The sequence below is a fragment of the Rhinopithecus bieti genome, unplaced genomic scaffold, assembly GCF_001698545.2.
Source record: "Rhinopithecus bieti isolate Rb0 unplaced genomic scaffold, ASM169854v2 scaffold_28066, whole genome shotgun sequence".
NCBI classification, from domain to species: domain Eukaryota; kingdom Metazoa; phylum Chordata; class Mammalia; order Primates; family Cercopithecidae; genus Rhinopithecus; species Rhinopithecus bieti.
In genome coordinates this window covers 1,647,019-1,664,033 of record NW_016813021.1, presented here as the reverse complement: position 1 = coordinate 1,664,033, position 17,015 = coordinate 1,647,019, and the positions used below count along the sequence as shown (strand labels likewise).

Below are 17,015 nucleotides of genomic sequence, written 5' to 3'. Positions count from 1 at the left end.
TTTTTTGAGATGGAGTCTCCCTCTGTCGCCCAGGCTGGTGTGCAGTGGTGGCAGGATCATAGCTCATAGCTCATTGCAGCCTCTGCCTCCCAGGTTCAGGTGATCCTCTTGCCTCAGCCTTCTGAGTATCTGGGACTACAGGCACATGCCACCATGTCTGGCTCATTTTTAAAATTTTTTTTTTAGAGATAGGGTCTTGCTACATTGCCCAGGCTGGTCTCAAACTCCTGAGTTCAAGTGATCCTCCTTCCTCAGCCTCCCAAAGTGCGGGATTATGGGAGTGAGCCACCACACCCAGCCAGAAATATTTTATAATAAAATGTCAAGGGAAAATGAAATTTAAAAAGTAACATATTTGCCAAAGTTAAGTATTGACTTAGAATCACTAAATAAATGTCTACTATAAAAGAGAAAAATATCTGGGATAAATAGATGACAGCAAAAAAAAAAAAAAAGCTAAAGAAAAGAAAATTAAAAAACAAAGACATTCGGGGCCGGGCACAGTGGCTCATGCCTGTAATCCCAGCACTTTGGGAGGCCAAGGCAGGTGGATCACCCGAGGTTGGAAGTTCAAGACCAGCCTGACCAACATAGAGAAACCCCGTCTCTATTAAAAACACAAAATTAGCCGGGTGTGGTGGCGCATGCTTGTAATCCCAGCTACTCGGGAGGCTGAAGCATGAGAATTGCTTGAACCCGTGGGGCAGAGGTTGCAGTGAGCCCAGAATGTACCATTATACTCCAGCCTAGGCAACAAGAGTGAAACTCCATCTCAAAAAATAATAATATAAATAAATAGATAAAGACATTCTCTGCCAGATGCAGTGGCTCATGCCTGTAATCCCAGCACTTTGGGAGGCCGAGGTGGGAGGATTGCTTGAACCCTGGAGTTCAAGATCAGCCTGGGCAACACAGTGAGACCCCGTCGCTACAAAAAATAAAAATAAAAAAATTAGTTAAGCATGGTTACTACTAGTGGTAGTGTTAGTCCTAGCTACTCGGGAGGCTGAGGTTGGAGGATCATTTGAGCCCAGTAGTTGGAGGCCGCAGTGAGCTATGATTGCACCACTGCATTCCAGCCTGGGTGACAGAGCAAAACCCTGTCTCTTAAAACAAAACAAACAAGTGTGGGTGCAGTGGCTCACGCCTGTAATCCCAGCACTTTGGGAGGTTGAGGCAGGTGGATCAACTGAGGTCAGGAGTTTGAGACCAGCCTGACCAATATGGTGAAACCCCATCTACTAAAAATGCAAAAATACAAAAATTAGCTGGGCATGGTGATGGGTGCCTGTAATCCCAGCTACTCGGGAGGCTGAGATAGGAGAATAACTTGAACCCAGGAGGTGGAGGTTGCAATGAGCCGAGATCGTGCCACTGCACTCCAGCCCAGGCAACAGTGTCTCTTAAAACAAACCAAACCAAACAAACATAAAACGATGTTCTCAGATAATGAGAGACATTTGACACAGACTGGGTATTGGATGATATAAAAGAATTTGGGTGAATTTGGTGGGTTGTGCCAATGGCATGGAGGGCAGGAGAAAAAAAAAAGCTTGATAGTTGATGTTTAATGCAAATTCTTTTCTTGTACTCACCTGGCATCTTCACCTATAAAGCAACAGGAGGTTGTGTGTGGATTTGTGATCCGCTACTGGGAGATGGATGACATTGCACATCTGCCTGACTGCTTTAAAACAATGTGCTTATCAGTCAGAGAAGTGTGTGCTCCAGTATTTACTGGAGCTTATCCAGGTAAGCGACTTGGCTTCTAGAATGTGCTTCAAAATACCCAGAAGAAAAAGTGTGGGAGAAGGGGGATAGAGGAGACAATGCTGGGCAGTCTGCAGCTGATGTTGTTGAAATTAAGTGAGAGGTATGCAGAGCTCAAATACCACGGACTCTACTTTAGTCTACGTTAGAAATTTCCCGTAAGAAATTTGGAAAAAAAAAAAAAAAAGGCGGGGAGGTGGGGGCCAGGCACAGTGGCTCACGCCTGTAATCCCAGCACTTTGGGAGACCGAGGCGGGCGGATCACGAGATCAGATCAAGACCATCCTGGCTAACACGGTGAAACCCCGTCTCTACTTAAAATACAAAAAATTAGCCGGGCTTGGTGGTGGGCGCCTGTAGTCCCAGCTACTCAGGAGGCTGAGGCAGGAGAATGGCCTGAACCTGGGAGGGGGAGCTTGCAGTGAGCCGAGATGGCGCCACTGCCCTCCAGCCTAGGCGACAGAGCGAGACTGTGTCTCAAAAAAACAAATAAACAAAAAAAGGGAGTTGCCATCCAGCCTAGGCGACAGAGCGAGACTCTGTCTCAAACAAACAAACAAACAAACAAAGCCATGGCTCATGCCTGTAATCTCAGCACTTTGGGAGGCCAAGGCAGGCAGATCACGAGGTCAGGAGTTCAAGACGAACCTGACCAACATGGTGAAACCCCATCTGTACTAAAAATAGAAAAATTAGCCAGGTATGGTGGCTCACACCTGTAATCCCAGCTACTCAGAGGCTGAGACAGAAGAATCGCTTGAACCCCGGAGGTGGAGGTTGCAGTGAGCCGAGATCACACTGTTGCACTCCAGTCTGGGCAAAAGAACGAGACTCCATCTCAAAATAAACAAAAAAAGGTCAGGCGCGGTGGCTCATGCCTGTAATCCCAGCACTTTGGGAGGCCAAGGCGGGTGGATCATGAGGTCAGGAGATCGAGACCATCCTGGCTAACATTGTGAAACCCCTACTAAAAATACAAAAAAAAAAAAAAAAAAAATTAGTGGGACGTGGTGGTGGGCGCCTGTAGTCCCAGCTACTCAAGAGGCTGAGGCAGGAGAATGGTGTGAACCCCGGAGGCAGAGCTTGCAGGGGGCCAAGATCTTGCCACTGCACTCCAACCTGAGAGACTGAGCAAGACTCCATTTCAAAAAAAAAAAAAAGAAGAAATAAATTTGGGGAAAAAATGTCTTAGTTAATGACAAACTAATAGGGGAAACAGACATAGACACAATTTTAAAACTAGTTGGGTGAATTTTTAGGGCTTTGGTTAAATTGTTATGCCCAAAAATTAAATACAGGATAAGAAAATAAGAGGGCAGGTGTGGTGGCTCATGCCTGTAATTCCAGCACTTTGGGAGGCTGAGGTGGGAGGCTCACTTGAGGCCAGGAGTTCGAGACCAGTCTGGGCAACATAGTGAGACTCCATCTCTACAAAAAATACAAACATTAGCTGCACGTGGTGGTGCACACTTGTAGTCCCAGCTCAATGGGAGGCTGAGGTGGGAGGATCATTTGAGCCCGAGAGTTCAAAGTGGCAAAGAGTTATGATTGTGCCACTGCACTCCAGCCTGGGCAACAGAGTGAGGCCCTGTCTAGAAAAACAAAGGAAGGAAGAAAAGAAGGAAGGAGGGAAAGAAGGAGGGAGGGAAGGAGGAAAGGGAGGAAGGAAGGAAGGAAGGGAAGGGAGGGAAAGGAGGAAGGGAAGGAAGTCCATGGCTCCATCGTACCCAGGATAAAGCCAAAGTCCACAATACCTGCCTGTCTAGAAAAATGAAGGAAGGGAGGAAGGGAGGGAGGGAAGGAGTCCATGGCTCCATCTTACTCAGGATAAAGCCAAAGTCCACAACACCTACCTTCCCTCCTGCTTCTTTCCCATCCCCACTCCTCACTGTTCTCCTCCCCACCTGTCTGCCTCATGTCCTCTCAGCCCCCCAACCTCCTCCTCACTCAGCCCCAGCTGCTTTGGACTCCTGGCCCGCTCTGGCCTCAGAGCCTTTGCCCTTGCTGCCACCTCCACCTGGAAGGCTCTTGCTCCAGTTACACACATGCCTCACCCCCAGTGCCTCTAGGTCTTTGCTTTCCCTGGCAGTGAGGTCTTCCCTCGCCCTTCTCGGCTCCTGACCTCCCCTCCTGTTCACTGTCTTCCTCCTCTGAGCACCACTCCCCTGGGTCAAGGACTTTTATATTTCACTCAGCACAGAGCCCCAGTGCCCAGCGTAGGGCTCAGCACATAGCTCCTGCTCATAAGCATTTGTTCATCAAATAAGTGGCTGCTCCTGGGAATGTGAAAAACCCTTGGCTGTCGAGGAAGCACAGTGCTGTCTCTGTGTCACTGGGGCCTGGATTGGAATCCCAGGTCTCCTGGTCAGCTGGGAGAGGGTGGTGGCCTCTTTGAGCCTCAGTTTCCTCATCTGGTAAATGGGTTGAAAAGCACTAACTGTGAAGGGCCTCTGGGAAGACTGAGGAAGCTCATTTTCTTTTCTTTCCTTTTTTTTTTTTTTTTTTTTGAGATGGAGTCTCACTCTGTCATACAGTCTGGAATGCAATGGCGTGATCTTGGCTCGCTGCAACCTCTGCCTCCCAAGCTCTAGTGATTCTTTTGCCCCAGCCTCTTGAGTAGCGGGGATTACAGGTGCCTGCCATCACATCTGGCCTTTTTTTTTTTTTTTTTTTTTTTCTCTAGAGATGGGATTTCGCCATGTTGGCCAGTCTGGTCTCGGACTCCTGACCTCAAGTGATCTGTCCGCCTCTGCCTGCCAAAGTGTTGGGATTACAGGCATGAGCCACTGCGCCTGGCCACGAAGTTCATTTTCTAAACTGCTTACCCTAGTGTCAGGTGCATGAGAGATACTTGGGAAGTGTGGGTCATTGTTGTGGGCAGAGATTAAGAGCACAGGCTCAAGAGCTGATCTGCTCAGGTTGAAACTGGCTCTGCCACTGTCTCAATGTGTGCTCCTGGGTAAGTGACTTCACTTCTCTGAGCCTCAGTTTCAATCTTTGTCAAATAGGGTCATGATGATGATGGTATCTCTTGGTGGACTATGAGGAATAAATGAACGAATCCAGTAAACCATTTAGAACAGCTCGTGGCATGTAGAAAACCATTATTAAATGGTAGCTGTGCTATTATTGGCAGAATTCATGAGCACAGATTCTGGAGAGCGGCTAGCAGGGGTTCAAATTCTAGCCCTGCACTGGGTGCAGGTGGAGGAGCTCAAGCCTGTAATCTCAGCATTTTGGGAGGCCGAGGCAGGAGAATCATTTGAACCAGGAGTTTGAGACCAGCCTGGGCAACATAGTGAGACCCCCATCTTTACAAAAAAAAAAAAAAAAAAAATCCCAGCCCTGCTACTCAAGTCCTCCCACTGTGCAGAGCCCCACTCCCCTCTCTCTGCCTGTTTTCTTCATTAAATGGGGGTAACTGCAGAGCCTGGGTTATCGGGCTGTGGGAAGACTGAGTGAGATGATGCCTGGAATCCCTGAGTGTGAGGCTGTAGGGAACTCACACTAGTGGCTGGGGCGGCACCTGCTACTATGACTCAGTGATGCTGAACTCTGTTTTCAATGTCCCCATTCCCCCCCTCCCCAGGGCCTCACCGTGAGGACCATGGACCGGCGGCGGCAGAGCGCGGCGCCCACACCAAAACTGGCTACCACGAAGAAGGAGAAGCCACAGAAGATGGCGATCCAGGCGCCAGCGAAGACGTCATCCTTGCCTGAGACTCCCATCAGTGGGTATACGCGGTACTGGTCGGCTGTCACCCATACAGTCTCGGCAAACAAGGCCAGGCCTGACAGCTGGACAGAGCAGCAGTTTAGGAAGGTTCGCTCGGGGCCAGCAGCCCTGGCACGAGGCATCTCCACGAGCAAGTTCCTTCCCCATTCGGAGCCTCCACTGCCCTCACACTAAAGTGGGCAAAGAGCAGCGATGAGGGTGAGCAGAGGCCAGGAGAGAAGAGACCCAGCCAGACAACCGACCCTCACGCCCCAGCTGCCAGTTGCTTCGGAGATGAAAGGGGATGCCACGTGGAAAGACTGGAGCAGTGGACTGGCACAGAGGAGATGGTTAGTCCAGCTGCCCTCCCTTGATGGTGCTGTTTTTCCCCGAGGAGGGGAACATGGCCATGGCCATAAAAATTACAAATGGGCCAGGCAAGGTGGCTCACACTGGCAATCCCAGCACTGTGGGAGGCCGAGGCAGGAGGATTGCTTGAGCCCAGGAGTTTGAGACCAGCCTGGGCAATAGTGAGAACCCATCTCTACGAAAAATAAAAAAATTAGCCAGATGTGGTGATGTGCACCTGTAGTCCCAGCTAGTCGGGATGCTAAGGCGGGAGGATCAGTTGAGCCCAGGAATTGGAGGCTGCAGTGGGCTAGGATCACACCACTGCACTGCAGCCTGGTCAACAGAGCGAGACCCTGTCTCTAAAACAAACACAAGGCCAGGCGCGGTGGCTAACACTTGTAATCCCAACACTTTGGGAGGAGGATGTGGGCAGATCATCTCAGGTCAGGAGTTCAAGACCAGCCTGGCCAACAGTAGAAACCCCGCCTCTACTAAAAATACAAAAGTAGCCGGGTATGGTGGTGTGTGCCTGTAATCCCAGCTGCTCGGGAGGCTGAGGCAGGAGAATTGCTTGAGCCCAGGAGGTAGAGGATGCAGTGAGCTGAGATCTTGCCACTGCACTTCAGCCTGGGTGACAGAGCGAGACTCCGTCTAAAAAAAAAAAAAAAAGTTAGCCAGGTGTGGTGGAGTGCACCTGTAATCCCAGCTACTCTGGAGGCTGAGGCAGGATAATCACTTGCGCCCGGGAGTTGGAGGTTGCAGTTAGCTGAGATCAGCCACTGCACTCCAGTCTGGGCGACAGAGTGAGAATCCGTCTCAAAAAAACAAAACAAAACAAAACAAAACAAAAAAACACAAAACCAAAACCCAACGTTAATTGAAAGACACTGTTGTTTTTCCTTCTTGTGGTCTCCTGTGCACCAGGCAGTCACTTTATATCCATAGTGATGCTGATGGTGATAGCCAGCATTGGTTGGGCACTTTCTCTGAGCTGAGGACCATGCATGGATTAATTCACATGACAACAGCTCACACAATGAGGACACAATCTATAGATAAGGAAAGAAGGCACAGAGAGGGACAGTCGCTTGCTAAGGTCACAGAGCTGGGGAGAGGCAGAGCTGGGATTTAAACCCAGGCTGTGCTGATCACTGAGTCTGCCCAAGAGACAGTTCTGGACCCTCATCCCCCACCCCGAACTCAGGACTGCCCTCTCCCCACCACACAACCACTCGGCTCCCAGCACTGGGGCGAGTCTCACCAGAATAATGATGTTGCCCACAACTAGCAGGCCCACCGCAACTGGAGATCCCTTCTCGGCCTCTGCTGCTGCCGCAGACGCCATCATCCTGGGACACACGAGCAAGGATGAGGCCAGGAGCGTAAAGGGCCAGCCGGACCCCCCATCTCTGAGCCACACCCCAGCTGCGAGGGGTTGCTCCAGCTCTCTGCGGGGCCCAGGCTGGCACCGATGAGCCCACAGCCCTGGCGGGGAGGCATTTTGCAGAAGAGGACACCCAGGCCCCGGTGGGGCAGTCACTGGCCCGAACTTGGCACTGCCCCTTCCTGAGCATCAGACCCCCCCATGCCACACCCAGACTTCCAGAGCCCCCTCCTCACCTTCTCTGTCTGCAGCCTCTCTGGCCATCTCCACCCACTGTGGCTTCCTATATATGCCCAGGCCCCTCCTTGGGCCGGTCTCCCAGGAAGGAGGGAGGGTGTGTATGTGTGTTTTGGGGCACGGCAGGGGGATGGACAAGAGGCCGAGCCGGCAGACCAGGATGAGTGAACAGCTTCGATGGGCTCCCTGCCGCCCCCATGATTTATAGACCTGAAATTCCAGATTGTGTAGGACCCATGGCCTCTGGGTCCCAGGCTCCGTTGGTGGTGGATTTGGGGGTGGAGGGGTGTGCACACCACCTGGCATCTCTCTTGCTAGGACATGGGCCTTCCTGGAAGTAGGAGCAAGATCCAAATCGGGGCAGGGTGTGGTAGCTCAGGCCTGTAATCCCAGCACTTTGGGAAACTCAGGTAGGCAGATCGCTTGAGCTCAGTAGTTTGAGACCAGACTGGATAACACGGTGAAACCCCGTTTCAAAAAAAAATACAAAAATAATCAGCCAGACTCATGCCTGTGGTCCCAGCTACTTGGGAGGCTGAGGTGGGAGGATGGCTTGAACCTGGGGGACAGAGGTTGTAGTGAGTGAGCCAAGATCATTCCATTGCACTCCTGCTTGAGTGACAGAGCCAGGCCCTGTCTCCAAAAACAAACAAACAAAAAATCCACTTCAGACCCACAGATGGGTTCTGAATCCCAAAAGTGCCTCTTCTGCTGTGTGACCTTGGGCAGGTGGCTGCTCCTCTGTGAAGCTGGGAGCCCGTGGGGAGGCCCAGGCAGGGACCCCTGCCGAGGCCAGGGCTGCACCAAGACAGAGCAGTGGGGAGATGAGGGGACGGGTGGAAGGGGTGCTTAGGAGGCTGATTACATGGGCGGTGGGCTGAGGGAAAGGATGGCACCCAGGATGGATGTGTGAGGGGAGTCTGAGATGAGTACAAAGCGTGGGGAGAAGAACGTGCTAGAAAGTGAGAGGGGCACACTGGGCTTGATTGAAGAAAAGTCCCCGTCACCCCCCAACACACACATGGACCAAGCAGACATGTATTTCTTCAGGCTGCAGAATGAGAAACCTAGGTTCAAATTCCGGTTCCGCCTCTTCTGGGCGGTGCGACTTGGCTTGTGGATTTGCCCATCTACGAAATGGGTGTCATCAGACTGCTTCCCGGCAGCGGTGGGGACTGAGCCAGCGCATGTCCCCAAGCGGCGATGCTGCCCACGGCCATGCCCTGCAGCTGGCTCCCGAGAGGCCACGGTCTCTCTGATGCCGCTCCCTTGCGGCGCAGGGCTGGCTCCACAGGCAAAAATGGTGGCCCGGGCCCGGGTCCCCATCTGGGGATGGGGACACCATCCCCAGAACTTCCCAACCCCAAGGCCAGGCCGTTTATTGCCTCTGCTGTTGGAGCTGTGGTTCCCCATTGTGGTGCCTGCGAATTCGGCAAACAAATGACATTGCAAATCCCATTGTCAAGGCACTAGTTTGGTAATTAGATACATGAGATATTTTCCGATTAAAATGGTTAATTTGGTTTTAGTCAACTCACTTGAGATTTTAAAATATTTGTTTTGGCCGGGTGCGGTGGCTCACGCCTGTAATCCCAGCACTTTGGGAGGCTGAGGTGGGGGGATCACCTGAGGTCAGGCTGACCAACATGGTGAAACCCCATCTCTACTAAAATACAAAATTAGCTGGGTGTGGTGGCAGGTGCCGGTAATCCCAGTTACTCAAGGAGGCTAAGGCAGGAGAATCGCTGGGAGGCAGAGGTTGCAGTGAGCCAAGGTCGCACCATTGCACTCCAGCCTGGGCGACAGAGTGAGACTCTGCCTCAACAACAACAAAAATCTGAAAAGTGTTTATTCAAGAAAAGCAGCTGAATCCTAATAAGAGCAGTGAACGTTATGACATTTTAAATTTTATTTTATTTTGTTTTCTTGAGATATGGTCTCACTGTCGCCCAGGCTGGAATGCAGTGGTGCGATCTCAGCTCACTGCAACCTCCACCTCACAGGTTCAAGCGATTCTCCTGCCTCAGCCTCCCAAGTAGCTGGGATTACAGGCACCCGCCACCACGCCCAGCTAATTTTTGTACTTTGTGACATTTTTAATTGCCCTAGTTCCATTCCCCCACTCCAGCTCCATGGTAGCCTTGAATGTTAACTGCCGGCATTCTCACTGGAAACTAGCAGCCTGGCATACACCAAATGGAGCAGAAGAGGATGAAACTCCTTAAAAGCCTCACTCCCAGAAAGTCAGAAATATTTGATTCGTCTTGTGGTTCCTTGGAAGACCTTGCTTGCAATATTGTCTGTATTTGACCTAACTTAGAGCTCATACATTGTCAGAATTATTTCCCCAGGGGCATTTGTGAAACACAATTGTATGCAATTGCTCAAGTAGGCAGCTGCCTAAGCAATGAATAACAGTTGAGGCCAATAATAGGCTAATGAAAAAGTTTAAAAGATAAAGCTGGGGAATGAGGCGGCTTTGAAAAACTCCAAAATATTCTTGGAAATCTAGAAGGTCACATGCATGCATAGGGTTGTGTGCATGCCCAGGAGTATAGGCAGGCTCAAGAAAGACCAGAGATGAGAACCCAGTCTTCTTACATTGGGCTGCCCTTGAGGATGTGTGCCTTCCTGTGAGAAGTAATGACGATGGCAGAGCTGTCAATTGCCCGGCTCAACTGCATGGCCTACCATGCCTCGGCAAAGGCTAGGAGATTATTGGTTCTTGGAGGCTAAGGAAATCTTTGTCCAATCATTAGCTGAACACATGCTAAAGAATACCGTCTTTTTTGTTTGTTTGTTTGTTTTGAGACGGAGTGTTGACCAGGCTAGTCTCCAACTCCTGACTTCAAGTGAACCTCCCACTTTGGCCTCCCAAAGTGCTGGGATTACAGGTGTAAGCCACCATGCCTGGCCTAAAAGCAGAAATTATTTAAAAAGAACTAAACAGAAATTTGGAACTTGAAAATTACAGTAACTAAAATGAAAATATTCAAATGGGCCGGGTGCGGTGGCTCATGCCTATAATCCCAGCACTTTGGGAGGCCGAGGTGGGCAGATCACGAGGTCATGAGATTGAGGCCATCCTGGCTAACATGGTGAAATCCTGTCTCTACTAAAAATAAACAAAATTAACCGGGCATGGTGGCATGCGCCTGTAGTCCCAGCTACTTGGGAGGCTGAGGCGACAATCACTTGAACCTGGGAGGTGGAGGTTGTGGTGAGCCAAGATCACGCCACTGCACTCCAGCTTGGGCGACAGAGTGAGACTCTGTCCCCGCTCCCCCCTCAAAAAAAAAAAAAAAAAAAAAACAGCCAGGCATGGTGGCTCACACTTGTAATCCCAGCACTTTGGGAGGCCGAGGCGGGTGGCTCACAAGGTCAAGAGATCGAGACCATCTGGCCAACATGGTGAAACCCCGTCTCTACTAAAAATACAAAAATTAGCTGGGCGTGGTGGTGTGTGCCTGTAATCCTAGCTACCTGGGAGGCTGAGGCAGGAGAATCGCTTGAACCAGGGAGTCTGAGATTACAGTGAGCCAAGATTTCGCCACTGCACTCCAGCCTGGCAACAGAGTAAGACTGTCTCCAAAAATTAAAATATAAATAAATAAAAATTTTTTAAAAAGAGAAAGAAACAAAAGGAGTGAAGGGGCACAAAGGGGGAGGAGTTGAAGGTGAAGGCTGAGTGGTCAGAGAAGGTCTCCCTAAATGAAGACCTGAAGGCAGTGAGGGGTGAGCTTGTGGACACCTGGTGGCCAAACATTCCAGGTCGAGCAAACAGCAAGTGTAAAGGACTGGAGCGTAAAGGCGTTGGAGCCAGCCTGGTACATCGAAATACTTCATTTGCTCACAGTTCTTGTGCACTGAAGAGGCCAGTGTGGCAGGAGCCGTGTGAGCAAATGGAAGTAGTACATCAGGGAGGAAACGGGCACCATATCCAATCAGATCAATATATTTACAAATATTTCTAGATGCATGAGCTATCTCCAAAGGAATGTATAGGAAACACTGGCACTGGCGGCAAACCCTGGGCAGAATTGGGCAGCTGGACTCAAGGAGTCCAGCACCTTGACTTTTCACTGGCCATCCTGTTGCATTTGAAATTTTCGTTGTGTTGGCTGGGCACGGTGTGGCTTATGCCTGTAATCCCAGCACTTTGGGAGGCCAAGGTGGATGGATTACCTGAGGTCAGGAGTTCAAGACTAGTCTGGCCAACATGGTAAAACTACTCTCTAAATCTCTACTAAAAATACAAAAAAAATTTTAGCTGGGTGTGGTGGTGGGCGCCTGTAATCCCAGCTTCTTGGGAGGCTGAGGCAGAATTGCTTGAACCGGGAGGTGGAGGTTGCAGTGAACAGAGATCACATCACTGCACTCCAGTCTGGACAACAGAGCAAGACTCTGTCTCAAAAAAAATTTTTTTTGGCCGGGCGTGGTGGCTCAAGCCTGTAATCCCAGCACTTTGGGAGGCCGAGACGGGCGGATCACGAGGTCAGGAGATCGAGACCATCCTGGCTAACACAGTGAAACCCCGTCTCTACTAAAAAATACAAAAAACGAGCTGGGTGAGGTGACGGGCACCTGTAGTCCCAGCTACTCGGGAGGCTGAGGCAGGAGAATGGCGTAAAGCCGGGAGGCGGGGCTTGCAGTGAGCTGAGATCCGGCCACTGCACTCCAGCCTGGGCGACAGAGCGAGACTCTGTCTCAAAAAAAAAAAAAAAAAAAAATTTTCATGGTGTTTAAGTTCTTTGCTACTTCCGACCCACGTCATAACCTCCTCCCACGATCCCTCAAACTCCCTGTGTGTGCACTAAGATCCTGTTTACAGCCGCTTTTTTTTTTGCTTTTTTTTTTTTTGAGACGGACTTTCGCTCTTGTTGCCCAGGCTGGAGTACAATGGCGCAACCTCGGGTCACAGCAACCTCCGCCTTCTGGGTTCAAGCGATTCTCCTGCCTTAGCATCCAGAGTAGCTGGGGTTACAGGCATGCACCACCACACCTGGCTAATTTTGTATTTTTAGTAGACAGGGGGTTTCTCCATGTTGGTCAGGCTGTTCTCGAACTCCCAACCTCAGGTTATCTGGCTGCCTCGGTCTCCCAAAGTGCTGGCATTAGAGGTATGAGCCACTGTGCCCAGCTTCCACAGCCACTTTTCCTCATGAGCAGCTATTTCACAAGATCTATCTCTGGGGCCATTTTTCACCATACAAGAATCATCTCTGCTCATGTGAACGCATCAGACAAGTTTGTCGCCATTTGAAGTTTATTTTTGTTTTTTGGGATGGAGTCTCACTCTGTCGCCCAGACTGGAGTACAGTGGTGTAATCTCAGCTCACTGCAACCTCCACCTCCCAGGTTCAAGTGATTGTCCTGCCTCAGCTTCCCTAGTAGCTGGGATTACAGGCATGTACCACCACACCTGGCCAATTTTTGTATTTTATTTTATTTTGTATTTTTAGAAGAGATGGGTTTCACCAGCTTGGCCAGGCTGGTTTTGAATTCCTGACCTCGTGACCCGCTCGTCTGGGCCTCCCAAAGTGCTAGGGTTACAGGTGTGAGCCACTGCGCCCCGGTCATTTGAAAGGTTTTCAGGACACACCAGTTCAGCCACGAGAATGCTCCAGCTGGTCATGCTTGCTAGGTCCCTGTTGACAAGTCTGTTGGGGATATTCTGGGCTGTTATTGTGTGGCAATTCTTTTGGGGACACCATGAAGAACAGCTCTCAATTTGGCCTTTTTGTTTTTTTGAGACACAGTCTCGCTCTGTCATCCAGGCTGGAGTGCAGTGGCGCGATCTCGGCTCACTGCAAGCTCCGCCTCCTGGGTTCACGCCATTCTCCTGCCTCAGCCTCCCAAGTAACTGGGACGACAGGCGCCCGCCACCGTGCCCGGCTAATTTTTGTATTTTTAGTAAAGAGGGGTTTTCACCATGTTGGCCAGGATTGTCTGGATCTCTTGACCTCATGATCCGCCTGCCTCGGCCTCCCAAAGTGCTGGGATTACAGGTGTGAGCCACCGCGCCCGGCCTTCAATTTGGCCTACTTAAATGACTTCCAACTACCATCATGATCGGCATGAAAGAGCAGGCCCCAACACAGGGAGAAGTTACACATTGTGCAGGAGATTGCTTATGAGATATTAAGAACCCTTTTTTTTTTTTTGGTGAGACGGAGATTTACTCTTGTTGCCCAGGATGGAGTGCAATGGCATTATCTCAGCTCACCGCATCCTCCGCCTCCCAGGTTCAAGTGATCCTCCTGCCTCAGCCTCCCCAGTAGCTGGGATTACAGGCATGTGCCACCACGCCTGGCCAATTTTGTATTTTTAGTAGAGACGGGGTTTCACCATGTTGCCCAGGATGGTCTCGAACTCCAGACCTCAGGTGATCCGCCCTCCTCGGCCTCTCAAAGTGCTGGGATTACAGGTGTGAGCCACTGCACCCGGCCATTAAGAACTAATTTCTTAGGTGTAAATAATTATGTTTAAAAAAATAGGTATGTCGAGGTGGGAGAACAGTTTGAACCCAGAAGGCAGAGGTTGCAGAGAGCTGAGATGACACCACTGCACTCTAGCCTGGGCAACAGATTGAGACTCTGTCTCAAAAAAAAAAAAAGGTATCTCCAAGAGATACATACAGTTTCTTATTTCTGGATAAAATATAATCTCCAGGATTTGCTTTAAAATTATGTAGGGTGGTTGCACACATAGGGACTTAGGTTATTCTGTATAATCAACTATTTGACTCATTGGCACAGAGAGGGTAGTCAAGGCTCAATAAAATTAAGTTAAAAAACGCTGGGCGCGGTGGCTCATGCCTGTAATCCCAGTACTTTGGGAGGCTGAGGCAGGTGGATCACCTGAAGTCAGGAGTTTGAGACCAGCCTGGCCAACATGGTAAAACCCCATCTCTACTAAAAATACAAAAATTAGCCAGGCGTGGTGGAGTGTGCCTGTAAACCCAGCTAGTTGGGAGGCTGAGGCAGGAGAATCACTTGAACACTGGAGGTGGAGGTTGCAGTGAGCAGAGATCATGCCATTGCACTCCAGCCTGTGTGACAGAATGAGACTCCATCATAAAAAAAAAAAAAAAAAAACAAAACAAAACAATTAAATTAAAAAAATAAAAACAAAACAGAAAAAATACTCACTCAAGCCCCTCCCTGGTCAGGGCACTGATTCCAGCCCAGCTTCTTGCCACTGCCTAGCCCATTCACACGCACGGTCTCACTTTTCCAATGAGTTTTTATTAGCAGGTAAGTCATGATTTAGGATCCCGGGGTGGGGATCACTAGGTACTAGGTCCCCCTTCACCATCCTGGGAGAAGGACAGAGGACAGAGGACAGGGAGGTACAGCCAGTTCAGATCTTCCCGGGAAATGTGCCTTCAGCCCGTTGCTCGTCCCAGTCTGTGACCTGTGGAAAGACAGTGTTATTCCTCCCGTGGTAGGGAAACCGAATGGGGGGACTTCTTATCTTCCTCACCTTGCCCACCTGTTTGTTCAACCAATATCCACAGGGACCTGCTGTGTGCCAACCTCTATTCCAGGGGCCGGGGAATCAGCAGTGACCCCAAAAGACAGAAATCACTGTTCTGAACAAGCTGACGTGCTGGGAGGAGAGTAATGGGCAGCAGGAAAACCCCAGGCCTGCTGCAGAGCTGTCGATGGGGAGATCTGTCACTGTACAGAGCTGTCGATGGGGAGATCTGTCACTGTACAGAGCTCCAAGGGTGGGCCCTGCTTTGAAAACCTCATGTCAACACTATGCTGTTTGTCCAAATAGGGGAGATGGAATAGCAGGCAGCTGTGAAAAAAAAAAAACGAGGCTGATTTATGTTCCCGCATAAATGGATGGATCTTCAAGATATACAGTCAATTGCAAAAAAGGTGCCAAACAGAATACACAGTGCAATCCCACCACTGACCACAGGCAATGCTTAGTATAAATGATGACAGAGGCCGGGTGTGGTGACTCACGACTCACGCCTGTCATCCCAGTACTTTGCGGGGCCAATGTAGGAGGACTGCTTGGGCTCAGGAGTTTGGGACCAACCTGGACAACACAGCAAGACCCCCATCTCTACAAAAAATAAAAAACAAGCTGGGCATGGTGGCCCAGCACTTTGGGAGGTGGAGGTGGAAGGATCGCTTGAGGCCAGGAGTTTGAGACCAGCCTGGTGAACGTGGCAAAAGCCTGTCTCTACAAAAGATACAAAACTTAGCCAGGCATGGTGGCATGCACCTGTAGTCCCAGCTACTAGGGAGGCTGAGGTGGGAGAACTGCCTGAACCCAGGAGTTTGAGGCTGCAGTGAGCTATGATGCTACCATTGCACACTGCACTCCAGCCTGAGTGACAGAGCAAGACTGTCTCTCTAAATACAAAAATAAAAATAAAAAAAAGATGAAAAGGCCCATATAAGGCCTATGTCAAATTAACACTCCCTGAAAGTAACACTCTACTCTGTGGACCTCACAGGCAATTACAAGCATAAACCTTTTTATATACATCACGCACTCACAGTTTATGCTATAAGGCAGGGGTCCCTGAGCCCCAACCAGGTACTGGTTGGTCTGTGGCCTGTTAGGAACTGGGCCACACAGCTGGAAGTGAGTGGCAGGCAAGCGAGAGAAGCTTCAACTAAATTTACAAGCACTCCCTAAGGCTCGCATTACTGCCCGAGTTCCACCTCCTGTCAGATCAGTGGCAGCATTAGATTCTCACAGGAGTGCGAACCCTATTGTGAACTGCGCATGCGAGGGATCTAGGCTGTGCGCTCCTTATGAGAATCTAATGCCTGATGATCTGTCACTGTCTCCCATCACCCCCAGATGGGACCATCTCGTTGGAGGAAAACAAGCTCAGGGCTCCCACTGATTCTACAGTATGGTGAGTTCTATAATTATTTTATTATATATTTTAATAATAATAGAAATAAAGTGGACAATAAATGTAATATGCTGGACTCATCCTTACACCATCCCCAACCCTGTCTGTGGAAAAACTGTCTTCCATGAAACCCGTCCCTGGTGCCAAAAAGGGTGAGGACCACTGGTGCAAGGAACAGTGGATGAAAGCATGGACAACGGAGAGACTGAATCTGAATCCCTGCTCCATCACTTCCGAGCTGTGTGACCTTGGGCAAGTTACTCAACCTTTCTGGGCCTCAGTTTCCAATTCTGTAAAATAAGGATACTAACAATAATACCTACCTCATACGGTTGTTTTAGCATGTTGACCTCATGTGATGTAAAGTACTAACATGGCCAGGCGCGGTGGCTCACGCCTGTAATCCCAGCACTTTGGAAGGCCGAAGCAGGTGGATCACCTGAGGTCAGGAGTTTGAGACCAGCCTGGCCAACATGGTGAAACTCTGTCTCCACTAAAAATACAAAAATCAGCTGGGCGTGGTGGCAGGCGCCTGTAATCCCAGATACTCGGGAGGCTGAGGCAGAATAATTGCCTGAACCCGGGAGATGGAGGTTGAAGTGAGCTGAGATTGCACCACTGCACTCCAGCCTGGGAGACAGAGCAGCAAGACTCCATCTCAAAAAAAA

The 17,015-nt window shown here is 50.0% G+C and overlaps 2 protein-coding genes across 5 annotated transcripts in view; both read right to left on the bottom strand.

The window, feature by feature from the left end:
- Positions 1-7,181, bottom strand: part of UPK1A (uroplakin 1A) — a 12,827-nt gene extending 5,646 nt beyond the window's left edge. For both annotated transcript variants that reach the window (XM_017847574.1, XM_017847575.1), the window contains exons 1-2: positions 7,098-7,181; positions 5,368-5,568 (exon numbers count right to left, since the gene is read on the bottom strand). In XM_017847574.1, the coding sequence (XP_017703063.1) occupies positions 5,368-5,568; positions 7,098-7,181 (285 nt within the window). The remainder of the gene's footprint in view (positions 1-5,367; positions 5,569-7,097) is intronic.
- Positions 7,182-14,684: 7,503 nt separating this feature from the next.
- The window catches only part of COX6B1 (cytochrome c oxidase subunit 6B1), a 13,566-nt gene continuing 11,235 nt past the window's right edge, over positions 14,685-17,015 (bottom strand). For all 3 annotated transcript variants that reach the window (XR_001880569.1, XM_017847572.1, XM_017847573.1), the window contains one exon: positions 14,685-14,873. Coding sequence is in view for 2 of the 3 variants with exons in the window: in XM_017847572.1 (XP_017703061.1) it covers positions 14,820-14,873 (54 nt within the window). In the remaining variant the exon portion in view is untranslated. The remainder of the gene's footprint in view (positions 14,874-17,015) is intronic.